Source organism: Thermomyces dupontii, assembly GCF_041956625.1.
Source record: "Thermomyces dupontii strain NRRL 2155 unplaced genomic scaffold VTN31scaffold_4, whole genome shotgun sequence".
Taxonomy (NCBI): Eukaryota; Fungi; Ascomycota; class Eurotiomycetes; order Eurotiales; family Trichocomaceae; genus Thermomyces; species Thermomyces dupontii.
The window spans coordinates 444,264-471,676 of record NW_027192310.1 but is presented as its reverse complement, the minus strand read 5'-3'; the positions used below and the strand labels follow the sequence as shown (position 1 = coordinate 471,676).

General features: G+C 52.9%; 13 protein-coding genes across 13 annotated transcripts; 4 read left to right on the top strand and 9 right to left on the bottom strand.

Moving 5' to 3' along the window:
- Window positions 1–645: 645 nt before the first annotated feature.
- VTN31DRAFT_4661 (uncharacterized protein) lies at window positions 646–1,212 on the bottom strand (the record flags this gene model as incomplete). The annotated part of the gene is made up of 1 exon (XM_069405074.1): window positions 646–1,212. One exon carries the CDS (start codon window positions 1,210–1,212, stop codon window positions 646–648), a length of 567 nt encoding a protein of 188 aa, XP_069260174.1.
- A 41-nt stretch (window positions 1,213–1,253) lies between these two features.
- VTN31DRAFT_4660 (uncharacterized protein) lies at window positions 1,254–2,528 on the top strand (the record flags this gene model as incomplete). The annotated part of the gene is made up of 1 exon (XM_069405073.1): window positions 1,254–2,528. The coding sequence occupies one exon, from the start codon at window positions 1,254–1,256 to the stop codon at window positions 2,526–2,528; it is 1,275 nt and encodes a 424-aa protein (XP_069260173.1).
- Window positions 2,529–3,550: 1,022 nt separating this feature from the next.
- Window positions 3,551–5,172, bottom strand: VTN31DRAFT_4659 (uncharacterized protein; the record flags this gene model as incomplete). Its single annotated transcript, XM_069405071.1, has 4 exons — window positions 3,551–4,630; window positions 4,682–4,846; window positions 4,909–4,999; window positions 5,060–5,172. The coding sequence occupies 4 exons, from the start codon at window positions 5,170–5,172 to the stop codon at window positions 3,551–3,553; spliced, it is 1,449 nt and encodes a 482-aa protein (XP_069260172.1).
- Window positions 5,173–5,596: 424 nt separating this feature from the next.
- VTN31DRAFT_4658 (uncharacterized protein) lies at window positions 5,597–5,969 on the bottom strand (the record flags this gene model as incomplete). The annotated part of the gene is made up of 2 exons (XM_069405070.1): window positions 5,597–5,827; window positions 5,880–5,969. 2 exons carry the CDS (start codon window positions 5,967–5,969, stop codon window positions 5,597–5,599), a joined length of 321 nt encoding a protein of 106 aa, XP_069260171.1.
- Window positions 5,970–6,204: 235 nt separating this feature from the next.
- On the top strand, window positions 6,205–7,377 carry VTN31DRAFT_4657 (uncharacterized protein; the record flags this gene model as incomplete). Its single annotated transcript, XM_069405069.1, has 5 exons — window positions 6,205–6,273; window positions 6,330–6,351; window positions 6,421–6,489; window positions 6,543–6,634; window positions 6,700–7,377. The coding sequence occupies 5 exons, from the start codon at window positions 6,205–6,207 to the stop codon at window positions 7,375–7,377; spliced, it is 930 nt and encodes a 309-aa protein (XP_069260170.1).
- Window positions 7,378–7,479: 102 nt separating this feature from the next.
- Window positions 7,480–8,763, bottom strand: VTN31DRAFT_4656 (uncharacterized protein; the record flags this gene model as incomplete). Its single annotated transcript, XM_069405068.1, has 1 exon — window positions 7,480–8,763. The coding sequence occupies one exon, from the start codon at window positions 8,761–8,763 to the stop codon at window positions 7,480–7,482; it is 1,284 nt and encodes a 427-aa protein (XP_069260169.1).
- Window positions 8,764–9,017: 254 nt separating this feature from the next.
- On the bottom strand, window positions 9,018–10,007 carry VTN31DRAFT_4655 (uncharacterized protein; the record flags this gene model as incomplete). Its single annotated transcript, XM_069405067.1, has 1 exon — window positions 9,018–10,007. The coding sequence occupies one exon, from the start codon at window positions 10,005–10,007 to the stop codon at window positions 9,018–9,020; it is 990 nt and encodes a 329-aa protein (XP_069260168.1).
- Window positions 10,008–10,551: 544 nt separating this feature from the next.
- On the bottom strand, window positions 10,552–11,530 carry VTN31DRAFT_4654 (uncharacterized protein; the record flags this gene model as incomplete). Its single annotated transcript, XM_069405066.1, has 5 exons — window positions 10,552–10,946; window positions 11,006–11,147; window positions 11,206–11,231; window positions 11,297–11,315; window positions 11,372–11,530. 5 exons carry the CDS (start codon window positions 11,528–11,530, stop codon window positions 10,552–10,554), a joined length of 741 nt encoding a protein of 246 aa, XP_069260167.1.
- Window positions 11,531–12,209: 679 nt separating this feature from the next.
- Window positions 12,210–14,242, top strand: VTN31DRAFT_4653 (uncharacterized protein; the record flags this gene model as incomplete). The annotated part of the gene is made up of 3 exons (XM_069405065.1): window positions 12,210–13,154; window positions 13,203–13,564; window positions 13,615–14,242. The coding sequence occupies 3 exons, from the start codon at window positions 12,210–12,212 to the stop codon at window positions 14,240–14,242; spliced, it is 1,935 nt and encodes a 644-aa protein (XP_069260166.1).
- Window positions 14,243–15,237: 995 nt separating this feature from the next.
- On the top strand, window positions 15,238–16,738 carry VTN31DRAFT_4652 (uncharacterized protein; the record flags this gene model as incomplete). The annotated part of the gene is made up of 2 exons (XM_069405064.1): window positions 15,238–15,388; window positions 15,516–16,738. 2 exons carry the CDS (start codon window positions 15,238–15,240, stop codon window positions 16,736–16,738), a joined length of 1,374 nt encoding a protein of 457 aa, XP_069260165.1.
- Window positions 16,739–17,310: 572 nt separating this feature from the next.
- VTN31DRAFT_4651 (uncharacterized protein) lies at window positions 17,311–18,764 on the bottom strand (the record flags this gene model as incomplete). Its single annotated transcript, XM_069405063.1, has 2 exons — window positions 17,311–18,650; window positions 18,710–18,764. The coding sequence occupies 2 exons, from the start codon at window positions 18,762–18,764 to the stop codon at window positions 17,311–17,313; spliced, it is 1,395 nt and encodes a 464-aa protein (XP_069260164.1).
- A 523-nt stretch (window positions 18,765–19,287) lies between these two features.
- On the bottom strand, window positions 19,288–20,112 carry VTN31DRAFT_4650 (uncharacterized protein; the record flags this gene model as incomplete). Its single annotated transcript, XM_069405062.1, has 2 exons — window positions 19,288–19,924; window positions 19,973–20,112. The coding sequence occupies 2 exons, from the start codon at window positions 20,110–20,112 to the stop codon at window positions 19,288–19,290; spliced, it is 777 nt and encodes a 258-aa protein (XP_069260163.1).
- A 2,423-nt stretch (window positions 20,113–22,535) lies between these two features.
- Window positions 22,536–26,606, bottom strand: VTN31DRAFT_4649 (uncharacterized protein; the record flags this gene model as incomplete). The annotated part of the gene is made up of 1 exon (XM_069405060.1): window positions 22,536–26,606. The coding sequence occupies one exon, from the start codon at window positions 26,604–26,606 to the stop codon at window positions 22,536–22,538; it is 4,071 nt and encodes a 1,356-aa protein (XP_069260162.1).
- Between the last annotated feature and the right edge of the window lie 807 nt (window positions 26,607–27,413).

The window sequence follows — 27,413 nt, the reverse complement described above, 5'->3', positions numbered from 1 at the left end:
CAATCTCTGCCTCCAGGGACAATAACCTACGGAGTACTTCGTATAGGAAGTCAGAAGTGGTAACATGTAAGGGTTTCGCAAGCAATTGTTCGTTGACAGATGGCCAGGATTGTCCTCCGAACCTTCCGGCATGATTCTTCGGCATCATCACATCGAGGTTATCCTTGTTTTCAGCTGTCAGGAACAGGGTTCCTTGTTTGGCTAAATTAAGTTAACTAGCTTTATTTATTAATCCACGACAATTGGTGAACAAGGGGGAATCCTGCGAGAATCAGCAGCTCAAACTGTCTGTCCAGCAGAGTTCGACACTCTCGCTTGAGTCTTTTGACCGTCTTTTTGATAACCTAACGCAGACTGGACCATCCGCCGATCCGGGCATGGTTCTGTCATAGCTCCCGGGCTCCAAGAAAAGCCAAATTCAAGCCACGGGGGAATGGACTGAAACAGCACAAAGAGCAGAGTTCGAAACAAACTGGTGGCTCCCGCTAGTTCCTTGGCCTGTGGCTACAGTGGCGCCGGTCCGAATTATGGTTCTGTCGATCCCGGCTGAACATGGCAGTGTCATCTCTCCACGTTTTTGACGGCCGTTGAACGTGGAACATGCAGCAGCAGCAGCAGCAGCAGCAGCAAATGACTGACAGGATGTCATGAGCCCCATGCCGCAGTGAGCATCATATACAATGACCAGGCCACAGAGAACTTCTGAGAAGTACTTCGAGCTTGAAAGAAGCAAGCATTCCGCAAGAGAACAATCGACCACATCGATGGTGCCGTCCCAATTTGCACTTTGTCCTGGCAACTAGGCTTGACCTGCTCGGCGAACTTGACCAGATCCACATCGTCGGAGCCTGAGCGCTTGAGCTCTTTTCGGTTTAGACAGTTATGGACCACCCAGAACGAGTGCCTTCTCGTACTCCGTGGCGCTTGTGTGGACGACTCGTCTACTTCATACCGCAAGAACCTAGCCCTTTGCCCCATGGAGCCACCATCCAGGTCCATCCAGGCTCCATGCAGGTCCCATGCCGATGATGCCCTGGCTCCAGCGGGAGCATTCAGGTACAGGGACAATTGACAAGCCCCTGAACCGACGCAATATAAAGAATACCCCTGTTCGTCCATTTGCAGTAGGATTATCGCTTTTCCTCCCATCCTCCAACTTCCAGTCTCTCGTTGTGGCTGCCGTCCGTTCGTTCGTTTACAACAATCTAACATTCGTTTGATTCACTCTTTTTGGACTACCTTCTGTCTTCACCATGCGTTTCTCGCCTCTTGTCATCGCCGCTCTGGCCGGCAGCGCTGCTGCGGCTCCTGCTACCCGCTCCCTCGTGGCTGCCCGCCATCTTCCTGACGTCACAAAGGCGGATGAAGTCATCCCGTCCGCTGCCTGGGAGGACAACACCGCCAAGGGCGCTGCTGCTTTCATCGGCGCCGCCATTGGTCTGAAGGCGGATCTGATTGATGTCGATGCCAAGGCAGACCTGAAGGTCTGGCTGAACGGCCTCACTGGCCTGCTGGACACGTCCATTATTGCGTCCATCAAGGCCTGGGCCGACGGCAAGATCGAAACCCTGCCTGCGAAGATTCTCGGCCTCCTGAACCTGCATCTTCCCAAGGCCGCCCAGAAGGCTGCCAAAGCCGGCCTCGCCGTCAACCTGGACGGCATTGTCTCGATTGACGCGGGCGTCGGCGTCACTCTGGACGTCTCTCTCCAGACAAGCCTGCTGGATTTCCTCAAGGCCCATGCCGATCTCGATGCCGACGTGCAGCTTGCTCTCTCGCTCATTGCCCACGGTGGCACGCCAGACCTCCTCACGGCCGACATCAAGGCTGCGCTGTCTGCCTTCCTCGCCGACGCCTCCGTTTCTCTGGATGCCGACCTCAAGGCCGCTCTGGAGCTCTGGCTCAAGGGCGAGGTTGGCGTTGGTGTCAACGCCGACATCAAGGTCCCTGAGCTCGCCAACGTGAGCGCCACCGTCGGCGCGACCGTCTCTGCCGCCGTCGACACCGTAGAGGGTGTCGTGTCCACCGTCATCATCGACCAGGTCACCGAGCTCCTGGCGGAGGTCGGCGCCGAGCTCGATGTCACCGTCAAGGCCGCCCTCGAGCTCCTGGCTGCTGGCAAGTCTGCGGTCGAGCTAGATCTTGCGGCCGTCAACGCCCTCATCGAGTTCGTCCTGGATGCCTCCTCGCCGCTCACCGCTGAGCTCCGCGCCGTCATCCTGCTCTGGCTCCACCTGCGCGCTGTCGCCCTCGGTGCCCTCGGTGCCCTCAACGCGGAGAGCATTGCCGCCCTCGTTGCCTGGCTCAAGGGTGACGTCGAGGCCCTCCTCGGCACTGCCCTCTCGGCCGTCCTCGAGCTCGCTGCCGCCGGTGAGTCCGTCGTCGGCGTCAGCCTCGACGTCGTCGCCCAGGTCCTGGCCCTCGTCACCGGTGCCGTCGATGTCAGCCTCGACCTTACCGCTGACGTCAAGGCTATCCTGGTTGCCTGGCTCGTCGGCGCTGGCCCTTGCACTTGCCTCGCCTCGTAAATTCACCCTTCAGGTCTTGGGAGGAGAGAGGTATCGGTCGGTCTTGCATCGCGCCTGTACTTTCATCTTCCTGTTGTGACTTGATGTTAGACTTAATGTAATACTATCAAGTGTACAGGATAATGAGCAGCGATTAGACTAGACATCAATTACTAGAGTAATGTATACTCAGCAATCTCTATTATTATCTCAGAATACATACTTGTAGTATTCCGCCCTGTCGAGATCCGCTCAACTCCATCCTTCACACGATGGAATCGCATTGCCTTCTACCAAGGCACTATGTATTAGGTCTATGAACAACCTGTTAATCCCAGAGTCAGCTACGAGATTGCTGATACTAATACTTGATGCAAGTCGACTCAAATCAAGGTGTACTCCGTACTCCGTTTGCTGCTGAACGTGTTTGCACTTTATATGTCCTGTTTGTTGGATCCGTTTGTCTGAATCCATCCGACAGCTGTGTGCATCATTACCGGCGTCAATGTGGATCGGTATGCATTGAAGGGCAATCAAAGGTCGATTTTATCACTATCCTCGGATGCCGTGTTATTGACCTGTCCATCTATATCTTTGACGAAAGTAGTTACGGCACCCTTTAAATAATAATTGATTTGATGAGTACTATGAAACTACTACAGTACCTAGGTAGGTATTATTTCATTGTTGACAAAACAACTATCTCTACACATTACTGTAACAGCGTGTAACTACCTGTTGCTGAATGCAAGCTTTGGAGCAATGTCACTTTTTTTTTTTGGTCCACACATCATATGCAAATCTCCCTGCCGGGCACTCCGAAGATGAAGCTAGTATAGAACCTACCTAGCCCTTGGCAGGGCCTTGGGCCTGTTCGCTCGAACTCTGTCGTCGCATCGCCTTGATCTTCTCTCGAAGCACTCTTTCGCGGAGCTCCGTTGCTGACAGTCGCGAAACAGGTTTGGGCCGCTCTGCGTTGGCCTGTGACCGCGTGTGATAGAAAGATTAGTTGACCTGAGCAATCCCAACATGAGCAAGTGAATTTATAGATATAACAATGATAACATGCGGGAAAAGCAGAACATGAAATCTTTTGGGGACAAAACATTGCTTTGGCTCACCTCACTATTCTCTGTCTTCTGGTCACCGCTCTGAGGTGACTTCATTGAAACATCCTCAGGCTCAGCCGTCCGCTGCCGTTTCTCCTCCGGCGCACTGACAGACGAGCTGCTACGACGACGCCTACCAACGGGTGCGTATCGTTCTAGCGAGCGACGCCGTTTCTCACGTCTCGGACTTCGCACGGTTGAATCACGTCTTGGGGTAACACTGCGGGAGCGAGACCGGCTATATCGTCTTGGCGACCTGCTGCGACTCAACCGGCCGTCATCACGAGACCCTCTGTCCTTTAAAACATCAGCCCGTGAATCTCTGCGCTCGGCCCGGGAATCTTGAGAATACGATCGCCTCCGACGGGCTCTGTCCCGACGATCCCGAGACCGAGATCTGGAGCGAGAAACGGAACGAGATCGCGAAATAGATCGTGGTGAGCGACGGCCTCTTCTATGTGGTCTGGGTGTTGGGGAACGCGAGGCGCTGCGCGAGGTAGAGTATCGCCGACGTCTTCTGGGACTAGGTGAGCGTGACGAATAATAGCGGGTAGCGGATCTATCTCGATCATCACCGTATGATGGACTGCGTCGCCTGCCCCTCCTGTAACTTCGTTCATCTGGTGACGGGGACCGGCTGATGGATCTGTCCCGTCCCCGGCCCCTGTGGTCCGAATAGCGGTATCGCCCGGGTGGTGATCTGGAAAGAGATGATGAGCGGGTTGGTGACCGCGAGTATGATCTTGAAGAACGGCGACGACGGCCACCTCTCGGCACGTAGGAGTCGAACTCGCGCCGTGAATAGCGTCCCCTGTACCGGTCTGGACTGCGACGGCGAGGCGGAGACCAGTCTCGTGACCCTCTTCTGTCATAGTCGCGGCCAGAACGACCGTCCTCTGCTCCTCTCCGCCGCTCGTTTCGCTCTCTCTCTCGGATACTTTCGAGTTCGCGCTCACGGTTCCGTTCTTCCTCTCTTCGTCGACGGGCCTCTTCGGCCGCTCTTTCTGCCTCCAACTAGAACGGGTGTCAGATTACTGTTCAGCATCCGATCACGACTTACTGCACCTTCTCTTGTTTCAGCTTAAGTTTCTTGGCTTCGAGTAGTTCCTTCGGCACACCCTGAGGATTTTCCTGTGCACTGAGACAGAGTCTCCATAACTCCTGGCAGAACTTGGGCGTGTCTTTATCAAGGAAACCAGTAAGTTGAATCTGAAGGGACTTGATATCGGGCTGTTGTTACCGGTATGTTAGTGTGATGACGTGCACGGAAAGGACGATTTTGGGGGGCGTACATAGCGCGACTGCTCGAGAAGGTTGAAGCAAAGCTCAATGACGACGTCGTCCTCAGTCCCCAACAGCTCCGATAGCTTTCCTGCAATCCATCTGTTGAGAATCGGTTAGCAACCTAGCACATGACCCTGGTAGGGAATATGCGGACAATACTTTTTCATCACTTCAATGTTGACTTTGGTCATGTCGACCTTTTGATTAAACTCTGGAGGGAACTTGGTCCGCTTCAAGAGCTTGGCGTCGACGCTTGTCGCCATGGTGGACATAGCGGACAGCTCTGACGACGTGGTGATTGGATCAGAGTTCAAGCATGGAGAGTGAGGGCCTGCAAATGCGGTCTTCGCAGTTGAGGCTGGATATCGACGGGCACGGGCCATTGGCTGCTCGGAATCACGTTTTTCCTGATCCGAGATATGCCGGGTTGAACTGTTGAAACGCCTCTCCTTATTCGGCTCCGCTGAATTGCTGGAGTTGGCTAAAATGCTACGGAATACTGCTCTCTCAGAATAGACAGATGACTCGACGGAGTACTTGAGATAAGAGATGTTTTCGAATTGCTTGCTGGAGTGTTTCTCTGCCGGCATGCTTCGAGGATTGTTGACCTCACGTACAAAACGCACACTACTACAGTATCCCAGCAACCAAAGTCACAAACTCTTTTTGAGACCTTCGACGTTTATTTATAGCAAGTCAGTTACTTAGCTCCTTCAGCACTCGGTTGACATTCTCCCGAGCGAACCGCAGTTCAGCATCCAGCTTTGGCTCCGCGCCAGGACCATTCCAGTGCTTCAGTTTGACTCCATAGTGTAGATCAACCAATTCCCTTGCCCGTGTGAGCTTTTCTTCGCTGGCGGTCACTTGGGCGGTTTCGACCCGTGCAGGTTGATTGACGTTGACAAGTGCCAATGCTTCGGCTTGCCCCTGATGATCTGGTCAGTTTAAGGAGGCAGCTGGGTCAAGTCGGTAAACGTACGCAAGCCCTCAACGAGGTTAGATCAGAGAGGATTTCAGCGACTTGCATTGCAAGAAACGCGGATGCTCGGCCAGCGTCAGCAGCAACCATGGAAGACTGAGGCTCCAAGAGTCAGGAAACTCCCAGCCAGAAGAAAGGGGAGAACCATTGTCAGGTGACTTACAAGCCCTTATCAGATCACGTCAATCTCCGCTAGCCCCGGAAAAATGCGATGCAGGCATCGCTCTAACCCCGGAATTGATAATCAGAAGGGAGGACAATCCCCGCCATTGTTCCCCTCCTTTCAAATTCAATCGGATTGAGAATCAAGAGAGAAACGGCAAGAATGACAACAACACCGACTTACCTCACGGGGAATCAAGAAGCTCTGAGGGCTTTCCTTGACAAATTCGATGTACGTGCCGTGCTTAGCTGCCGGAGACGGCTCGAACGCTGATAGTCCACGTTTAGGTCTTTCTCTTTGACTGCGACGGTCCGTATTTTACGTTTCCGAACCTGTCTATAGATATCCAAAAGAAGGCTTGCGGCTGAGACAGGGCAGGCGTGCTATGGTCGGGCGATCATGTATTCCCCGGCACGGCGGAAACTCTAGAGTTTCTCAGGAACCAAGGTATGGTAATGCACCGTCAGCAGCTCCATTGACGATACCAACGTGACGTTCAGGAAAGCAGGTTATCTTTGTGACGAATAATAGCACGAAGTCGCGCGCGGAATATAAAAAGAAGCTTGATGCGCTGGGCATACCCAGCACGGTGGTATGGATGGACCCGGAAAAAAACAACGTGGACGAGCAAACCTGACGCACGCTCGCCGTCGGCAGGACGAGATATTCGGATCTTCATACAGCGCCGCCATCTACATCTCACGAATCCTGAAACTCCCCGAAGGCAAACGCAAAGTATTCGTCCTTGGCGAAAGCGGAGTCGAGCAAGAACTCAAGGCTGAAAATGTCGACTACATCGGAGGCACTGATCCCGCATATCGACGCGACTTTACCCCCGAAGACTACAAACGAATTGCTGCCGGCGACTCCGAACTGCTAGACCCCGAAGTAGGTGTTGTTTTGGTCGGACTTGACTTGCATATCAACTACCTCAAGCTGGCTCTCGCATACCATTACATCCGACGGGGTGCGATTTTCCTCGCGACCAATGTCGACAGCACGCTCCCCAACCAGGGGACCCTATTCCCGGGAGCGGGGACGATCAGTGCCCCATTGATTTTGATGGTGGGCCAGGAGCCCCTTGCGTTGGGGAAGCCCAGTCAGGCTATGCTGGACGCGATCGAGGGCAAGTTCCAGCTCAATCGTGCCCGAACGTGCATGGTTGGTGATCGTGTCAATACGGACATACGCTTCGGCATCGAGGGCCAGCTGGGAGGCACTTTGGCGGTGCTGACGGGCGTTAGCACCAGAGATGACATTATCAGTGGTCCGGTGCGCCCTGTAGCATACGTTGACAAGCTCGCGGATCTTCTCGCCGCCAAGGAGGGATCATAGATGACTCGCCTGTAAAGCTGACATACAGCACCTTAGACATACATTGTAGATGAGGCTGTGTATATATCAATAGAGCTATGTACAAACGGGCAATGCAATGCCTTACGGGTCCAACGAATGTCCCGTCATCCAGTCCACATCGTGCATTACATAACCCTTGAGCCTCCACAAAGCAAGTGAAACCTGAAGAGTCTTCGGTCGGGTTGGGCGAAAGAATAACACTTGCTCACGGAACAAGTGGTGAGCGTCGCGAAGCGACTGGCGATTTGCTTCCGATAAGAGTACACCGAGGTCATAGATAGGAACTTTGGACCCAGTTTGCGGAAGCGTCACATAGTCTGGCAAGGCAGATTTGGGGAACTCAGTCTCAGGGGTCGTATTTCCATGGCCCAGCACCAACACGGCTCCTGTCTGCATATTCTCCATGCTCACCTTCTCCAATCCTTCCACGATTTTCTGTGTAGATACTTCTTCCTGAGCACCGAGGACCACGGCCCAGACATTCCTCCCTGTCTCCTCATCGGGAGGCGCGGCGTTCTGAAGTGCTTTGGCAGCTTCCTTCCGCAGCCCCTTCAGAACAAACGAAGTCATATCCTGCCGCCAAACCAGCGCCTTCATATCTTGCTGACTGAGTGGCGATCTTTTACTTCTCCATCGCGGAGAGAGTAGCTTCTTCGAAAGGTGTCTCTTGTATTTACCAGTACTGGGAGTCAAGACGGCACTCATTTCGTGCAGGAGCAGTGAACGGTAGGAGACACGGGCCAGGCGTACGTTCAATGGATTCGTCACGGGATTTCCTCTCGTAAAGCCTCTTTTTACAGCCTCTTCAGAGGGCGTAATGTTGCGCAGAAGCTCGTCTTTGTACAGATCCACTGGAGTCCACCAGAGTCTTGTGAAGGACTCCTTGGGCGCGGGTGGTCGGCGAACCAAGCCCATATTGGCAAGGAAAAACGTGGGTTGGCGATATCCGGTGAAGATACATTGTCGCGGTGGTGTCGCCAGAGCCAAGGCGTACGGATTGCTTCGCAGCCGATCTAGATTTTCTTTCGTAGGTCTGCGCTTCCGCTCCTTTTGAGACCCGTCGCGGACCGTGTTCAGGAACGGAGACTTGGGGAGAAGGTCTGATGGACGCGCCGCGGTCACATTATCGTGATTGGTTTTGCTTTCCGAAGTCTTGGTGTTTTCGGAAGTTTGTTGCTGATCCGCAGATCCATGATTGCTAGGGGTTCGCTCATCAAGGGCATTGTATCGTCTGGAGGTGGAGAATTGCTGGCGACGTTTGAGTCGATAGAGACCCGGAGTCGAATTATTAGACAGAAAGAGCTTGCGAAATACCTCAAGGCGCCATGAAGCGTACGACAGGTGCTGAGAGGTGCAGAGCATCATGATGGACTAGAGTTGCTGTTGCTTGTTCCAAGTTTCCTATCAATATTTGACAGCTTCACGCGGTTTGCAAGGCTCTAAACTATGTAAGGAATTTACGTTAATACATACCAAAATCAGTAACTTAGCTAAAGGTCGTTCACCAACCGTCCTTTGCTAGCCGGATGGCTGTCAACTGGCATACAATCTGCCGGGTGCGCCTGCAACGAGATAAATAAAGCTGTGGTATGTGAATGATTCGGGTAGTCTTCAGCAGTCTATCTACTCTGTACAATCAGCGATTGAACCACGCGACCGAGATCAATTGTCATATAAGCGGCTCTCCCATGGAACCTTGCGCCCAACGACTTGCACACTCTCTGGCTCTCTGAGTTATCCGCCGCGACCTCTGCAAAACACCAGTCGGATTGGGCCTTCTCCTCTCCGGCGGAACCGTCATGCAGGTCTACGATCAGCCGAGCAGCTGCCAGCTTGGCTAAGCCTCTTCCCCGGTGCTCGGGAAGTACATACAAGGTGTTGAGAGTTTTCTGAAGGCCCAAATAGGCCCAGGCTACCATTTTCCGGTCCCCCGTGGTGAATATTGCAACATTAGGTTGGGTGAGAAGCGTCTCTGCCACTCTCTTCACCGTAGAGGTAGATACCACTAGATTGATTTCCTCGCGGGGCACGGTGCCCCATTCGTAGCCCTCCGGAAGCCCTCTGGACATTATGTTCTTTTGCTTGACTTCTTGCGTCGAAAAGAGAAGCTGATCCCACATTGAGTATGACAACGGCGAAAGGTCTCCGAGGATGTCTCGAAGCAAGATTGTCGTTAGAAGTTCTGGAACCGAGGCCAACTTGAGAAATGGAATGAAAGGATAGTTCAGCGGCTTCTGTTTGGCAGTAGCATAGCTGTCTCCAATTCGTTTGATGGTGTGCAGCAGTTGCCGGAGATGCTGAATTAGAAGTTCATGCTGTTCTTGGGGTAGGTCCTCTGGCTGTGTTGCCTGGAGACAGAGTGGGTTGAACACCCACACCTGAGACTCGTTAGGCCGAGATCGATCTGCGAAGCAGACTGTAGCTGAGGAACTCGAGCTCTCGGGCGCAAAATCTGGGGCAAACGTTGCAAGAAGCAGTGTATGCCGCTCGGGGGTGTTCTGCGGTGCTTGAATGCGGTGGTAGATGTGCAAGCTGGCGGGGAGGTATCCCCGGAGAAACTTCAGAATGGCTGCGGGATCTTGATGTTTATGGAATTCCACCACTGTCATTGTAGGAGACGGGGACTGGTTTTGAGGGCCGATATTTTTCTCAGGATGACTGGTTGATCTTTAAGGACAGGATCATGGTTCGGAGTCGGTCTATACCTAGGTACTAAGGTATGTGGTGACCAAATTTTCTTTTCTCCGACGGTTTCGGTAGGAATTATTAATCAAAGGTACCAAGAAGCATTATTTATTTTCTGACTCCTTGAGCGCGGCGAAGCTCTTTTTGGTACGAATTGCAGATCCTAGCATTGAGAGGGCCATTTCTCTTTCTCTCACCGGCTCATCCAAGCTAAATGGCAATATGTACCTACCTACCTAGGTACCTACAGATACGGAGTGGTTGGTACTTCTCCACAGTAGCAAGGGCATGCAAATCTGATCAAATCTATTCCAAGCAACAGATGATTAGAATGACAATCTTGCGAAAAATATCAATGGACTACCAATCAAATGGGTCATTGCATATCATTGCTATGAATGCTTCTCACGTAATATATACATGGCATATCAAAGTCTCCAGGTGGACATGGGGGTGGAAGATGTGCCCTCAATGCCCCTCCTTTGGCTTGACCCGTTGGTCCAAGATTTCATCAATGATGCCCAGCTCAAGTGCCTCCTCTGCACCCATGAAATAATCCCGCTCAATCATCTTGTCGATTTCTTCTAATGTCAGTTTCTTCTTCCCAGTCAAATGGCGTTCATAGATCTTGTTCAGTTGTGCTCGGATTCGCAGAATCTCTTTGGCATGAATAGCGATGTCCGTGGCCTGTCCAAATCTTCCTCCTGAAGGTTGGTGCATCATGATGGAAGAGTGGGGAAGACTATATCTCTTGCCTGGCTCGCCACCACAAAGTAACAGAGATCCCATGGATGCAGCCTGGCCGACGCAAATCGTACTAACGGGAGAAGCGATGTACTGCATTGTGTCATAGATAGCGAGACCTGAAAGCCGGGTTAGCCAAACTGTCTGCTATTACAGAGCGATATAATAGCGTTCGTACCGGCTGTCACGGAGCCACCAGGGGAGTTGATGTAGAGATGGATGGGTTTCTCCGGGTTATCTGCTTCGAGAAAGAGGAGCTGCGCGACAATTGACGCAGAGACTGTGTCATCAATCTCGCCATTGAGACATACTATCCGTTCCTGGGTGCATCGAGAGTCAATGACGGACTATCTCGAGCGAATCCCGCTTAAATGTTACCTTGAGTAATCGAGAGAAAATGTCATCTGCGAGCATCAATCAGTGACTGACGTTCCAATACCCCATCCCAATGCGTTCCCAGTTGCCATACATGTGTGCCAGCCTCCTCCCTAGGCCCATCGGGTCAGTATGAAGCTAATGCATTCGAATTCAAGTCAAGACATACCACCGTCTCCGTCACAAATGGGGTTGGCGTCCAACCACGTGGAGGAACACTCAAGCACCGTTGTACGGCATTGGTAAATGAACGAATCTGCGGGAGCTGTTGAATCCCTCCCCGTTGAGCTGCTGGTTTCAGCAGTCGCAGTAGGAGCCCCGAGTTCATTTTCAATGCAGTTGTCTGAAGCTGTGAAGCATGGAGCTGGAGTGGAGCACCTTCAGATGTCCGCAGTCTTGGCATACCCTTCACGTGATGAGGCTAAACTGTGAAAAGCAAGCGGTAAAATTCTGCCCAAGGCGGTAAACAGCTTGGGGCGAAATTTCCTTATCAGCTATTGCAAGCTAGGAATTTTTTTTATTCCTGTTGTCGCTTTTGCTTCACCACCGCCGTTTGGTTTTTGATTCTAGCCCAGTAGTGAATATCTGGGCATTATTCTGTGTTATTATTCGCGGTGGGATTGGCAGACGTAGTACTCAGTACTACTGATACTACCACCTCATCCAAAGTGTGAGCTGACTGGGGCTGAGGGCTGTGGGATTTTGCACTTTCTGTGGGACACATTCGTGGGCTTCATCACTGAGGGCTGCATTATTACCTGTCCGTCGCCGTGGGCTCAACGCTGAGGAATATCTGTGAGCTTTGTGGCTGATCTGTCTGATCTATTCAATCCTGCTGTGTGGGCTATTCTGAGGGCTTTGATATTCAAGCAAGATCAACTTGTTTGAATTTTCTGCGGGCTAAGAGAATTGTGGGCTTTGCTGCGCATTTCACGCTGTTCTTTTTCATACCAGTAGGATACTATGTCCCATTCTGTTTTTTACATTGCTAACGTTCGCAAGTCACAATGTCCAAAACAAAGTCGGTGAAGGCTACTAAGCCGGCCGATAAGACCTTGTCGAAGGTCAAGGGCGCCGGTGTCGTCAAGCCGTCGCAATCCTCCAAGGCCAAGAGTAAGGAGATTGCTCGCAAGATCAAGGCCAAGGAGGAGGAGAAGGCTCTTCGCAAGAAGAAGGAGCCGACTCCAAGCAGCTCCGAGTCTGAATCCGATTCCGACGAAGAGATGGCGAATGCTTCGGGCAGCGAAAGCGAGAGCGAGAGTGAAGTTGAAGTGAAGAAACCTAGCAAGGATGCCAAGAAGCAGACCAAGAAAGCAGAGTCTTCCGCGTCTGAATCCGAGGACGACTCTGGATCGGAGGAAGAAGAGTCGACATCCGAGGAAGAATCCGAGGGGGTCGACTCTGATTCCGACGAGGAGGAGTCTGAGGATCAGAAGCCGGCCATGGTCAATGGTCAAAAGGCCGGTAAGGCCGCTGATTCCGACTCGGAGGAGGATTCGGAAGAGTCTGAGTCGGAAGAGTCCGAGGGCGAGAAGCCGGCGAAGAAAGCCAATGCTCAGAAAGTCGGCAAGGCCTCCAAATCAGACTCTGAGGAAGATTCGGAGGAGGATTCGGAGGAAGACTCAGAAGAGTCTGAGTCGGAAGAGTCGGAGGATGAGAAGCCGGCTAAGAAGGCCAATGCTCAAAAGGCTGGTAAAGCTGCCGGGTCTGACTCCGAGGAAGAGTCGGAGGACGATTCGGAGGACGACTCGGAGGAGGAGTCTGATTCGGAAGAGTCTGTGGATGAAAAACCAGCTAAGAAGGCCGGGAAGGCCTTTGAGCCTGACTCATCCGCTTCGGAGGAAGAGTCTGAGTCGGAAGAATCCGAATCCGATTCGGAGGAATCCGAGAGCGAAGCTGGGGCCCCTAAGGGCAAATCATCTACCAAAGACATCAAGGTCAACGGTGTCAAGGTTCGTGAGATTACTGCCTATTCATGACACATACTGATATTTGGTTAGCAATCGGCATCTGAAGAATCCGATGAGGACAGCTCAGATTCCGACGAAGATGCTTCTGAAGACTCCGAGTCTGAGTCTGAAGAAGAAAGCGGGGACAGTAGTGAAAGCGAGGAAAGCGAGGAGGAGAGCGAGAAAGAGGAGGATAAGAAGCCTCAAAAGAAGCGGAAAGCCGACACGGAACCTTCTGTCCCTGCGAAGAAATCGAAAACCAAGGCTGCGAATTCCGAAATCACCCCCAATTTGTTCGTTGGCAATCTCTCTTGGAACGTCGATGAGGATTGGCTTCGTCGTGAGTTTGAGGAGTTTGGTGAGCTGAGCGGCGTCCGGATCATGACCGACCGTGCGTCTGGCCGTTCGCGAGGGTAAGCTATTCTCCTTTCTCTTGCAGAGGACTTCGCTGACTCTGAATTAGGTTCGGCTATGTTGAATTTACCAATGCCGAAGACGCGAAGAAGGCGTACGACGCCAAGGCTGGCTCCGAGATCGATGGGCGCACCATCAACCTCGACTTTGCAAAGCCTCGTGATGCCAACCAGGTCGATGCTCGCGAGCGTGCTCAGTCACGCGCAAAGGCATTCGGGGATCAAACCAGCCCCGAGAGTGACACGTTGTTCGTTGGCAACATCGCTTTCAGCACCACCGAGGATGATATCCGCAAGACCTTCTCCGAGAAGGGGAACATTGTCGGTATTCGCCTGCCAACAGACCCTGAGAGCGGTCGTCCCAAAGGGTTCGGCTACGTCCAATTCTCGTCCGTTGACGAGGCCCGTGCTGCACTGAACGATCTCCAAGGGACCGTGGTCAGCGGCCGGCCGCTTCGGTTGGACTTCACCACGCCTCGTTCCAACGACTCTCAGCGAGGGGGCCATGGCGGTGGTCGTGGTGGTCGCGCCGGACGTGGTGGACGCGGCGGTGGTCGAGGTGGCGCCGCTGGCCGTGGAGGCCGTGGACCTGGCACTGGCGCCAATGCCACGAAGGCCAATACCACGAAGCGTAGTGGCTTTGGCGAATTTTCGGGCAAGAAGGTGACTTTTGATTAGAAGAATGCATGTGTTCTGTAACGGTAGGTTGCGCCGTTGTTTGTATGCGATATCTCGTGCATCGCTTTGATGAAGTCCCCAGCTTGGCTTCCCCAAAAGTTTGTCGTTTTGCTGTGATCTTCTAGTTATGCTTGCTGCATTTATCGATCTCGTTCTGTGTTGCTGTCTCGATCTGGACCGTTCAATCAGACCGACATCATTAACCACCTTATAACTATCTAATGTATCTCGTAGTCAGCTTCCCTGGTTCTGATCGATACTACCGACATCCCTAAACGAGGAATGCGAGTTGAACCTGGTCCTATTGATGCCTCAGGCTTTGAAATTCGAGGCTTGGCATTTGGACCCTAACAATCCAAATTGGAGGCACGCCTTAACTTAGGTACCTCTAGCCATGGGTCTACCTATTATTTCCACGGCCCACAGCAGGCCTGAGTGGCAGGCCAGTTGGCGCTAGTGGTCGCGAGGGTTATGACGTGTGGTGCGTGAACCAAGAGCGGGAACCCCGCATTCTGCTTATCTCCACGCTTCAGACCACGTTTCCCTGGGCTCTTTGTTGGGCGCTCAACACACAGGGGTTGTGTCTCGCCTCCAGGGCTGCTTGCATCTTTCCTGTCCTATCGCAGTTTTGGACGTTGACCGCTCGAGCTGTTCATCCAGGGTTTTAGCCCAGGTCAGCAAGGTTCTTGTGGCTGTAATATCACACTCTCAAGTACGCACGTTAACCCCTCCACTGTCACCAACAAATAACCCTCTTTGTTCCTTGGTCAACGAACCCGTGACCATTCTCGGCATCCTCGGGCTGGGTTGACCGTCGTGTGATTGTTAGAAGCAGCACTCCGCCGTGGATCGTATTCCATATCCTAGCCTTGGACGAGAGAGTTGCGCCAGCGAGTTCCTCACTCCTATCTTCCGCTCGGGACGGCCTTGAGTTTATTGCGCTCTGGATAGTACTCACCGCAACTTGAGTTTCCCCTGGTGTTTGCCAGTGTCTCATGATGGAGCCCAGCCATCAACTCGACCACAGCACCGACAGAGCGAGGGCAACCACGCAGGTGACGCGTGGCCATGACAGTAATCAGATGGTCAGAGGCAGCCGCCCTGGGTCACGATTTCAGTCGGGAGAGACGGGTGTGCGATCTGAAGGTAAGGATAATCTCTCCACCTCCACCGTTTCTATCCGACAGTGAATATGTTTCTTACGATAAAGCCAACATGGAAATGACACCGTCTTTGGATCCGTTCGACATGTACTCACTGCAGTATTACATAGATTCGTGGATCGAAGTCTCATCTCAGCCGTCATCTTCGTCCCTGTCGTCTGCCGCCGCGGCGGACGAGATTGTCACGACTGGTCTCCGTGTTGAACGGAGAACATCAGAGTACCGACCCGGAGAACGGCAACGGCAGTCGGTGACGTCCGCACCGGTTGGCCATGGGTTGGAGCAGAGCATGACAAGCAGCAGTCAGGAAGAATATGAGGAAAGCGAGAGTGAGTCAGACCGAGTCCTGAGCGCTTCAAATGAAGATGTGGTAGCGCGCTCGCGTGGGGATGCTCTGCTTCTGCAACATGGGTCGACGTCGGAAGAGATCTCGTCCAGCGATGATGATGACCGCTCCACCGCACTTGGTACGGCGGCGATCAGCTCATCACCCTTTGTACCTCAGCCGAACGTCTTCTCGCACCCACCACGGCATGCTCGGGGGAGATCATACACTACAACTAGATCTCGACCGAGTCCAAGTATGGTTTCGAACAGCAGTCAGGCAACGACGGTGCGTCCATCGTCTGGAACAACTGGACGACGACGATCGCATCGTGTACAACATAGTCCTTACAATATGATCTCGCCTTCGTATCAAGCCGATCATGACGCTGCGCTCCGCGCCAGTCTATCGACCTTGCTGTCATGCGCGGCTGCGGCTCGTGGGTTGCCAAAAACAGAAAGCCCTCCCGTTCCGGCAGGTCCATCCACTGCACAACAGCCCACATCTTTCCGCCTGGTACCCGAATCAGTAGCCATGGGGGAAGAAATGGATGAGCCGGACATCCGAGCACGACGCGGCAACGCCAGTCCGTCGTCAGAAAATCGATACTCGCGCCACAAGAGACCTGCCAGAACGGGCGAATCCCGTGCGACGTCGAAATCCAAGCGGCGCGCGTCGTCTTCCAGGGACCGTGAATCCTCACAAGCGTCGGCATCGAAGAAGTCACGTCGTGCTGGCATGACGGACTCGGTGTCAGCCGACGCGCCAACGCTCATGACCTGGGTCGTCAGTGCTGGCGTTATTGCAGTGGTCACCGTGATCAGCTTCTCTGCGGGATACGTGCTTGGGCGCGAAGTTGGACGCGTCGAGGCGGGGATTCTCGGGTCCGGTCCTGGACCGCTCGCCAGTGCGGGAGCATCGGCAAATTGCGGACGCGAGGCTGTTCGAGACGGGTTCATCAAACGCCTCCGCTGGAGTTCCGGTGGGAGTGGCGTGAGCGTTTCGTGAATCTCGGCCATGATCGATCTTTAAATTGATCTTTGTTTTTTATTTCATTCCCTTTTGCTCTCTCGAAGCAATCTGCATGGCGTCATGGAATTCAATCCATGGGAGTTCTAATGATACCATTCCATCGTTCCATGTTTCTGAATTTTTACATGATCGGCTGGAGTTTGTTGTTTTGCTATTGTGACGAGTTTCATGCCCGGTTCATTCTGACATGTTTTTGTCCACGTTGTGTACGTTGTGTTCTCTCATCTCATGATCCCCTATCGATATACCCCGGTGCACAACACCTTCGCTTGGGATAACCCTTGAAGTACGTTTAGTTGTCTGTGCAATTGATTGAGTTCATCATATGCAACCGAGTGTCTATTCCAAGCTAGTCTAGACGGATGTGACTGGAGGAACATTGTGATAATATCGAAGTCTTCATCTCCTGACCAAGAACGGATGGATGCGTCACACTCCTGGCGAGCCATATATGAGTCGTAGATTGATCATATGTTGTAGTGCGATCTGTCATGACGAACATTTTGGAGTTAGAGTTGGAAATGATGTAAGTATCGTCCATCGATGGCCTACAGCATCGAGTTCAGGAGATCAATCTGCTCCCGCACGGCGCGCTTGCTCGTGCCACCGGCGGCGTCCTTCAACTCAACCGCCCGCTCGTAATCCAGACACTTTTGCACATCGGACCCGAACCGGCTGTCGACGCTCTGCAGCTGCTCGAGCGACAGCGTATCCATGGGGACGCCGTTCTTCTCCGCCAGCGCGACGACGCGGCCGGAGATGTGGTGGGCCTCGCGGAAGGGGACACCCTTGCGCACGAGGTAGTCGGCGAACTCGGTGGCGAGCATCTCGGGCGCCAGGGCGGCGGCCATCTTGTCCGGGTTGACCGTCAGGGTGGACAGGACGCCCGTGGCGATCTGCAGGCTGTCGCCGACGGTTTTGATGTGGTCAAGCAGCGGCTCGACGCTCTCCTGCAGGTCCTTGTTGTACGTTGTCGGGAGGCCCTTGATGGTCATCATGAGCCCGGCCATCTGGCCGAAGGTGCGGCCGCATTTGCCGCGCAGCAGCTCGAGGCTGTCGGCGTTCTTCTTCTGCGGCATCAGCGAGGAACCCGTCGAGTAGGCGTCGGCCAGGCGCACGAAGCCGAACTCGAGGCTGCTGTAGATGATCAGGTCCTCGGCCCAGCGGGAGATCTTGAGCATGAGCGAGCTGCCCCACTGCATGGTCTCAAGGGCAAAGTCCCGGTCGGCGACCGCGTTCATCGAGTTGGGCAGCAGGCCGTCAAACCCCAACTCCCGCGCCATGGCGTCCCGGTCGATATGGAACGGGTTACCCGCCAGCGCACCCGTGCCCAGCGGGCTGCGGTTGACCCGCGTGATCACCTCGCGCAGACGCTGCAGCTCCGTCGCAAAGGCGACCGCGTGGGACAGCAGCCATTGACTCCACCGCACGGGCTGCGCCTTCTGCAGATGCGTATAACCCGGCATGATGTAGTCAATCTCATTTGCCGCGCGCGACGTCGCAACCCGGATCAAATCAATCAGATAGCCCTCCAGCTTCCGCAGCTCGTCCCGCAGCCACAACCGCATGTCCGTGGCGATCTGCTCGTTGCGCGACCGGCCCGTGTGCAGCTTCCCCGCAATCTCCTTGCCGATGATCTCTCCGAGCCGCCGCTCGTTCGCCGTGTGGATGTCCTCGTCGTTCTCCTTCACAACAAACGTGTTGGTGCGCCATTCCTCGGCAATCTGCGCGAACCCTCGCTGGATCTCCCCGAATTCATGCTCGGTAAGAATCCCGCTCCGGGTGTTGGCCCGGGCGAACGCGATCGAGCCTAGGATGTCCTGTTGCCAGAAGATCCGATCGTAGGGCAGGGATTGGTTGTACTGCACCATGAGGGGGTCGAGGCCCTCTCGAATGATTGTAAGTTTGGACCGCGATTGACGGGTCAGCAGAGTTGCAAGTTCTCACCAGTGAATCGACCTCCCCAGAGCATGTTCTCTCCCACGGTCTTGGGGGCGCTCATTCTGCCAATGGGTGCAATTGAGACAAATGTATTGTACTAGGTACTGACTGGGATGTTGATGACTCTGAACAAAAATACTCCCAGACTTGTCATACGTTTCCTGTTTAAGAATAGATTACTGGAAAGTGAAAGTAGCTCTTTTTGGTTAGCCTGCTTCATCAAACCAAGCCAATGAGGCCATCTGGATGAGGCTGGAACTTTGAAACCCTGCATCTTAAGAGTGCAAACCCCGATCAATTTAAGTTGATCCTAATCCTCGTGTGCTGTTCTCCATAAGCTAAAGATTGACAGACATGCATCAAGAGACAAAAACTACAAGGTATCGTTCAAGCAAGAGTGAACGACTGATGATAGACCAGAGATAGCCCTGCACAGAGTGAACCCTAGAACGCCCTTTTTGAACGACACCATTTAGGGGGTGTCTTGATAAAGACTAGACATGTGCAGTTGCTCACCAAATGGGGAATTCAAAGACTGTGCCTCCCAATCCGAACCCGAATGGCGCCATGCTCAGTGCAAATCATTACTCATGACCTTCCCCTTCCCATGGACATGGACTTCGCGCCCCTAGCATCCAATCCTCCATTGCCAACCACTCACTCCAGCGGCTCTCCGCCTCTCGAATCTCATACTCCTGCGCATTGCGCAGTGGTCGAAGAAACGGCACCGTTTCCTCGGCAGACTGATCGTACTGAGATTTGGTCGACAGCCAACCGCCACTCTTGGCGGCAAAGAGGTAATTGATGCGCTCCTGCGAATGCAACGGCCCGACGCCTTTGACCCATGCGTCGCCGAACATGGCGCCGAGAACAGCGGGAGTATCTGACCCCGTCACGACGAGGCGGCGGATGTAGGGGATCAAGGAAACCGCGCTGGACCGCAGCGACTGCAGCGCGGCAACGTAGTCCGACTCTCGATGCCCGGACCAGTCAACGTAGTGCAGCACGGGATCGACGGCGCGCTGGCAGGGAAGACGGATGTTGAGAAAGGCGGCCAGTGCTTGGATCGTCTGCGTGTACTGCGCAACGTCGAGGAAGTGCTGCATGCAGCTCTGGTAGTGCGGGTACCACTCTTCGGGATTGATGCGAATTCCCTCGGCGCCGAGGGAGGTGGCGCCGGGCGGTTCAATCACATGCCCCATTATCTCTGGCGTGGGTGATCTGCACATCAGTCAGTTTGACTGGTGCTGGAATGTCTCCTTCACATACCGAGGGCCTCGTCTCTCGGATAAGCCGAACAAACGCCGGACCGACTGCCGCGCAGCCGACGAAAGCGATGGGGCGATGGTTCTCCAAGAACGAGACGGTTTCAACCCAGAAGCCAACGGTTGACGTCGGAAAGGCGACATGCAAATGTTGCTACTCGAAGAACAAGGAAGACTAGCGATTGACATTAAAGCAATTTGGAGAGTAGTTCTCTGAGTGATTGTCGAACATAAGCAAAGAGCGGATCATTGATAGCACAGTTCTCTGCATTGCTGTACGCATAATCCAGCATCTTGGATAGTCCATTAGGTGCTTATATACATTTTGCGGCTCTCTCAGGGTTGAAAATCCAGCAGAGTTGAGCTGTGGCAGTTTTTTTCCCAGTCGAGACGATCGTCATGGCCAAACTTTCCTAAAATGCGCGGTTCATCCGGCAAGCACAAGCAGTAACCGCCATTTCGTGAAAAAAAAAGAAAAGAAAAAAAAATAAATCTTGTTCTGAGTTTCTCTCCCTTCTTCGAATTTAATTTTTTTTTTTTTTTTCGTTCGCTTGCCGATCGCTTTTTCTTTTCCATCCTCTCGTGGATCCAAACAAATAAAAGAACCACCCAAATTAGGCAGGCAGGACGAAACGAGACGCCATTCATTCGAAGAAAGCCATTGTTTTGAGTCATGTGTGTGGCTGTGCACCCACTCCAACCGTGTTCTAGCCACATGGGAAAGTTCACAAAATTCAGGCACTAGCCACAGGTTATCGAATAAGGTAACCAAAAACCTACGAGAATACAGCACTAGCCACAGAAGCTTCTTGCATGCATTTGCCGTTTTGGAGAGACTGGACTTGCCGGAGGAGATCAGGCGGGGGGTTCTGCGCTAGTGGAAGATCAACCAAATTCCGATCAATTGTTGAGCGGGGGTTCTCAATGCCGATCAGCGCATGGTTAAGATGGCATTAAAACCAATAGGAAGCATTGGCAAATGTTTTCAAAGTTGAGTTTCTTTTCCTATTACGCTTTGACCAGGGGGAAGTGGAAACTGTGGCTAACCACCCTGCAGACCGGCCGATGGAACTTGAGTTCACCGGTTCATGCAGCGCACTAGCCACACCATGCCCTGCTCAAGCCACAAGCACGCGCGGAAGTTGTTTTTTGGCCTTCCACTTCAAGCTTGGTCGAGAAAAAAGATCTGCTGAGCTGTGGCGGTGCACCCGGCATCGGGCATAATGTAGTATACTCCGTACTGTACGGACTATTACGGAGTCTGTTGGAATGTTGGGCGTACGGAGAGCGCTAAGGATACGGAATTTCCGGTTGAGCCGGTATCGGAGCAGACGACGGGTAGAATCGGAGTGAAGGGCCCACACGGAGTGAAGAGTTTTCACGGTACTTAAGGCGAAGCTGGGAATAGCGATAGAGACAGAGTTAATTCTCTACACACTTTCTTTCACGACATTAGTTACAGGCAAATCCATGCTCTCTTGTACATTTCAGTGTTCTGTCATTACACCATTACTAGGCTAGTAACACTGGGTTATCGCACAGAGTCTTACGAGTAGGAAGTTCGGACTTCACGGTGAGCATCTTGAGAAAAGTATCGAATCTTCCCGGGATGTGGGACGAATCGGATCCGACCTTTTTGTCGACAGGTTGGCGGCATTCGCTTCGTCATTGTTTGACGGCGTAGGAACCTATTGGTTCCTTTGCAAAACGATGCATCGTTTCCCGGTAGCCTAGCCTACCATCTCGCTCTGTTTCATGCTCGGTCAGAGTCCGCGAAGAACTATGATCCGTGCTTGCATGAACTCCTCGGGCCAAGTGCTAAGTTCCATGGCAACAATCTAAGCTAGGATCTCTAGCTTCGTAATGCACTGCAGTTCACTTGCTCCAGCCGCTTCGACTCGCAGGATCGTCGCGGCGGCGGGAACACATCCTCAATGACTGGAGTCTCTTGTAGCATCGCTGCATCATGGATTGTCCGGACCAAGGGAACTTCAAGTTCCTAGCGGTTGGCCCCTGATCCCGAGTGGAATTGGAATATCAGATAAGCATACCCGTAGGGAACGAACGTTGCAAGGATTACAAGGATTACGAGTAGATAGTAGGGTCTACGGAGTTAGTACGTAGAAACCCACAGAATTGGCGGGTGATTGGTAATAACTAATAAAATAACCAGCTCGCCCATAGCTTCGTTGTTGCTATGTGAAATGCGAGCACGGACCAAGAGAAACGTGAAATGTGGGGGAAACATTGGATGGGCGCTTCTAGGCGGTTGATGGACAATCACAGAGGAACAAGCAGTGTTGGGAGATGACGTCAGACTGGAGCGATTCGATGAGGAATTTCTCGAACGGGTTCCCTTCGATGCTCTCGACAAGACCCTGCCGTCACGAAACGTAGTACTCGTAGGTATCTTGATCTGCCAAAGATCGATACGGAGGACTCGTAGTTATGCAGAGAAATCAAATCTTTCGCACAAACTAACAAGGGTATCTCGAAGATTCCTAGTAACATACACCAGAAAACAAACCACTACCTAGATACTCTGTGTATATTATTATGCAACGGAATCAAGCAGGACGCCGATCATTCGTCTGTTCCTCCCGTACGCTAGGCCACCTCCAACCAGAATTATATCCCCAATCCAAGGGGATGTACTGCTCCGGTTGAATGACTCCATTTCGACCGACTTTCAACTGAGTCCATCCCCGCCGCCGCTTTTCGCTGAGAAGGTTCTCATGCCTCCGCGCCCACACCTTGAAAGGCGTGTCCGGGTCAGCGGCCCACCCGGGCTCAACGGGCCCTGGCAAGGGCATTTGCAGGATCTCAGTAAGCGCACTCAGGTTGGCCTCTCTGCTCTCTTCCAACGTCAATTGCCAGCCATATTCCGCAGTCTGGCTGGCAGTGGTACTGGGTGGTTTTGGCAACACGGGGGATTCGCGGACCCCAGCTTCGCCGCCACCCTCGTCTTGGCTCACACTTGATGAGACGTGGCTAGCTGGCTCCGAAGAATCCGTTTCATAATCACCGTCGCGACTTTCCTCCATACTCGTCGCAATCCGGGGCTTCTGCGCCTGCTTGTCTGCCCGGTCGCCACGCCTTGACGGGCTGACCTTGGAAGGTCCCACTTCACCAGCTAGACTAGCAGTAAACGATGGATTGGCACCTCCAAGACCTGCTCCCGGAATATCCACCGTCACCGGAGCCTCGCATTGCGAGGCAAGGAGTTCGATAGCGGGAACGTTTAGACTGCGCTTTCGACATTCCGGCCGGGTAAAATTGTCGCAGAAGTATGACTCGTACGGTTTGGGCTTCTCAACGGCATGGACACATGATTCCACGTAACCTTTATATTGCAATAAGTGCTGGACGATGAAATCGTCCCAGAGAAAAGACTTGAGCATGAAACCGTGCTGTCTCAGCGTATGCAGCTTATAACACATCCTAGCAAAGTGTGTGAAGTCCCCTTTGTAACTGGGATAGTCTCGCTTGAACTTGTTGTACACTTGATGTGGCTTATCGACGCTTTCGTCAACGCTCTCGCTGCCTTCCTCGCGATCTTCAGCTTCCCGGCCTGGCGGAGCTTCAGTCTCCATGTCATGAGCATCGAGGGTTCTTTGTCGCTTCGTCGCGGGTTGGTCAGTCTCAAGCTGTTCTGATTGTCGTTTCTGCGAGACAGCTGGAACCTCGTCCATCACCACAGGTGACGAGGCTCTTGGCTCATTGCTCACTGCAGCTTGAGATCTGTGCAGTTGTGGAAATGGGGGGAATTCCGGAGATGATATTTGAGTCAAAGGGCACGGACTGTCCGGAACAATATCGCGAGACAGTGGACTGTGCTGGTGTGATGGAATGCTTGCATCGTGTGCATCATCATTATCATCATCAGTCCCGTCAGATGCTCGCACGGGTGAGTGGTGGGTTTTGTGGATATGAGGTTTCTTTGGTACCGTAGGGTTACCATTGCTGTCATAAGAATTCATAATCACAGACTGTGATGATGTCTTGGCTGTCCCCGAGGAGCCCTGGTGCATGGGCAGACCTCGAGAAGGAAAACTTTGATTGCCGTGATCTTGAGCATGACGAGCTGACTCACGCCATGGCGTATCAACAATTTGAACCTTGTCCGTAGATTGAGGAACATGAGGTCTTTCGGCCTCCAGTTCATCAACATCGTTGACATCATCATCGTCATGCTGATCAAAAGGAAGAGGGATTGATGTTTCCATGAGAGATACGTTATCCGAATCATCTTGCATGGCCTGACCTCGGATATTCTGGGATGATACAGCGTCGTTGTTAACCATATTGACCTCATCGGCCATGTCACCCTGAGCAGGCTGATCAAAAGGAAGAGGGATCGATGCGTCCATGCCAGATTCGTTCCGAGAATCATCTTGCATCCCCTGATCTCGGATTCCTTGGGATGATACAGCCTTTTCCTTGGTGATAGGGGTAGGTGAAGACATTTCCATTTGTGCAGGATATAGCTCTGCCTGGTCAGCAGACCGAGGATGCGATGGTGTAACGTTGATCGAGGACATGGGGGGATCATTTGCATTCCGTCCACCATGCCCCATATCTCTTTGTGGACTTGCAACGCTCCGAGCATTGGGCGTCTTCTCAGCGCGCTGCAACGGACTGCTATCTAGGGGTAAAGGGGGAGGTTCGCGGTCAGGAACTGGACTCGGAGACCACGTGTATGCGGATGACTCGCTGTCCGAGTCGTCCTCCGACCTAGTTCCAGGACTGGTTACCGTAGGCAAACCCGAATCAGCAAAGGGTGGTTGGGGCTTTGGAGTAGATTCAGATAACTGCTTTTGTTCGATCCACCATTGAATCAAGTCCAGCGGGGCGTGTCCTTGGGGCGTCGGTTTTCCGGGTTCAGCAGGTATCCAGCCGTCTTCAAGAAGCTTCCTTTGATCCTTTAAGATTTGGATGTCTTTGTGCCTGATACTGGTCATTCCCCGCAATGAACCCCGGTCTGAAATAGTGCATGGGTTCTGTTTAGGCTCTCTTGTGACTGAAGTCGGCACAGACTGCGCCGGACTTGATCGGTTTGTATCAATCCCACCGGGATCAGGAGACCTGGAACGCTGTCTTCGTGATGACGACTCATGGGCTGTCGTGTTGACTTGGCCGGTGTCGAAGCCATCTTTCTCTGATGCTTGGCGGTCCGTTGCATCGTTTTTCTGGACAGCAGGAGACGCGAAATTTTGCGTTTGCGGTGCACCAGGAGCCATCGTATCGTTTCTTCTGTCAACATCTGACACGATGGCATTCCTTTCCTGGGTGACTGGAGATGGGGATTGATGTCTTTGTGGTGTCTGTAAGCCTGCTGCACCGTAGCTTCGGTCCACATTTGGCTCGGTCATATCCGTTTCAAGGGCGACAGGAGACGCGGATTTTTGTCTTTGAGCTGTTGTAGGAGCTGCCGCATCGTTGTTTCTGTCGACCCCGTCCTTCTCCAGGGTAACTGGAGACGCGGACTTGTGTCTTCGTGGTGTTCCTGGAGCTGCTGCATTGGTCCGTTCGTCGGCTGCCTCCGACTCGGCCCTATTACTTTCCAGGACAACAGGAGACGCGATTTTCTGATTTTGTGGTGTTCTAAAGGTTATCGCATCGTTGTTCCTGTTGACATCCGACTCAGCCCCACTGCTTTCCACTGCTCCTGGGCTCGTCGCATGATCACTAGTTCCGAACACAGAACGAGCAGATCTTCTTCTCTGTGAATCCCCCAAGACTGTCACCTCATTCGCTTCCTCAATGGGCGTCTCGGGGCCACGCCCTTGTGGAGTTTTGATTATTTTTGCATTGGTGTCCTTTGCAGCAAAGGGAGCAGGGCTTGATTTTTGCGGTGATCCAAGGTCCTCCACATCGTTATCCTTGGCGACAGGGGACATAACGTTTCCTATTTGCTGTGATTCAACGCCAGTCGCCTGGTTTCCCTTCCCAAAGGGCAAAGCAGGGCCTGGCTCCTTATGTGTTCCAGTAACTCTCTGATTGTTCGGAATCGTCGGAACATCCTCCGCCATCCTTGCTGCCGGGGATGAATCATTCGGAGTCGACGTACGAAAGGGTATGTGAGGAGTGAGACCGATGTCTTTCCGCCGGACAGTTTCTGTTTCCATGAAATCGCTCCTCTTAGGAGTCGCCGGTGCAGCCGGACTTGAGAAAGCAGAATTTTTGGTCGGACTTGAAGTCGGAGGAGCGGAGGTATCTCGGACTTCACCACGCGTCATGTCTTGTGGTTTGGTGGAAGAACGGGAAATGTGGGATAACAACATGTTTGACCGACGCTTGTGACTCATTCGCAATGGTCCCGGGCTCATGTTCGTGTCTCCAACATCTAAGGTTGACATTCGAAGACTAACTGGCGCTTGGCTTGCCAGTTGAGTTTCCGAGGGAGAAAGCGCGCGGAAGTCTTGTCGAGTGTTGTCATTTACGCCACTGTTGCCAACAGAAGTCGACCTAGATGCCGGACGAGCCGGCGACTGTTTGGCACCTTGGCCGTGGTCCACGTCGCGCGCGCTCATCGTCACTGTAGTCAGCTGTGAGCGAGTCTGATCAACGTGATGATCTCGAGTGGAATCGAAAATCGCGTTGAAGACTCGCTTCCAGCTCGCCGTAATGGTGTACATGAATGGTAAAACTCTAGATTTCCAAGCTCGATTCTCGAGAAAGCTGGTGAAGCCGGCGGTTTGGCGATAACGGGTCGGAATTCCGTGGCTGCCCCGGGAAAACGAGACCTAGTCCTCTGTACACCTAGCAATAATGTCCGCCAATTGGCGGCGGCCTTTCCACGAGGCACTTGTACAGGCGACTTCGATCAACAAGAACCGTCAATATATGTCATGTTCTTGAAGAGGAGTTCTAAGGCACGCAACCTGTTGCCACTCACCCAGCGCGCGTTCCTCACGGATGATAGGTCATCAATCAGGACTCGAGCCCTTGCACGATCCACAAGATGTACGGGTGGCCGAGACGAACGAGTCTTCGAATTGCAGCTGGCATCCGGGCTAGATGTTCGAGGATTTCAGTGCCGGGGAGATTCGCAACGATCCACTTTCAGCAAAAAAGCTTATCCAGGCAGTTAATAAGAAATCCACGCTATATCATTGACCGAGCTGCGAAAGACAAAGCAAACGTCTGGAGTGGAAGATAGAGTACAAACCGGAATCTGAATGATGACCATCCCGAAAGCTCTTTGTGCTGTTTTTCACAAAAACCGATTCAAGCAGCTTTCGGAACAGAAAAGCGCCTCGATAGCAGCAACACTAGTACTGGGAAGGCTTACTGGTACTCCGTAACTGCCGTCTGCTGTTTGAGAGACTCGACCGACCATGACAGGGGCTTCATCGGCATCTCAACTCATTCACGTCGATCAGTCCCAAACGCGACTTGACGCATCAGACTAGTCCAAAATAGGAAACATACTGCATCAGCCA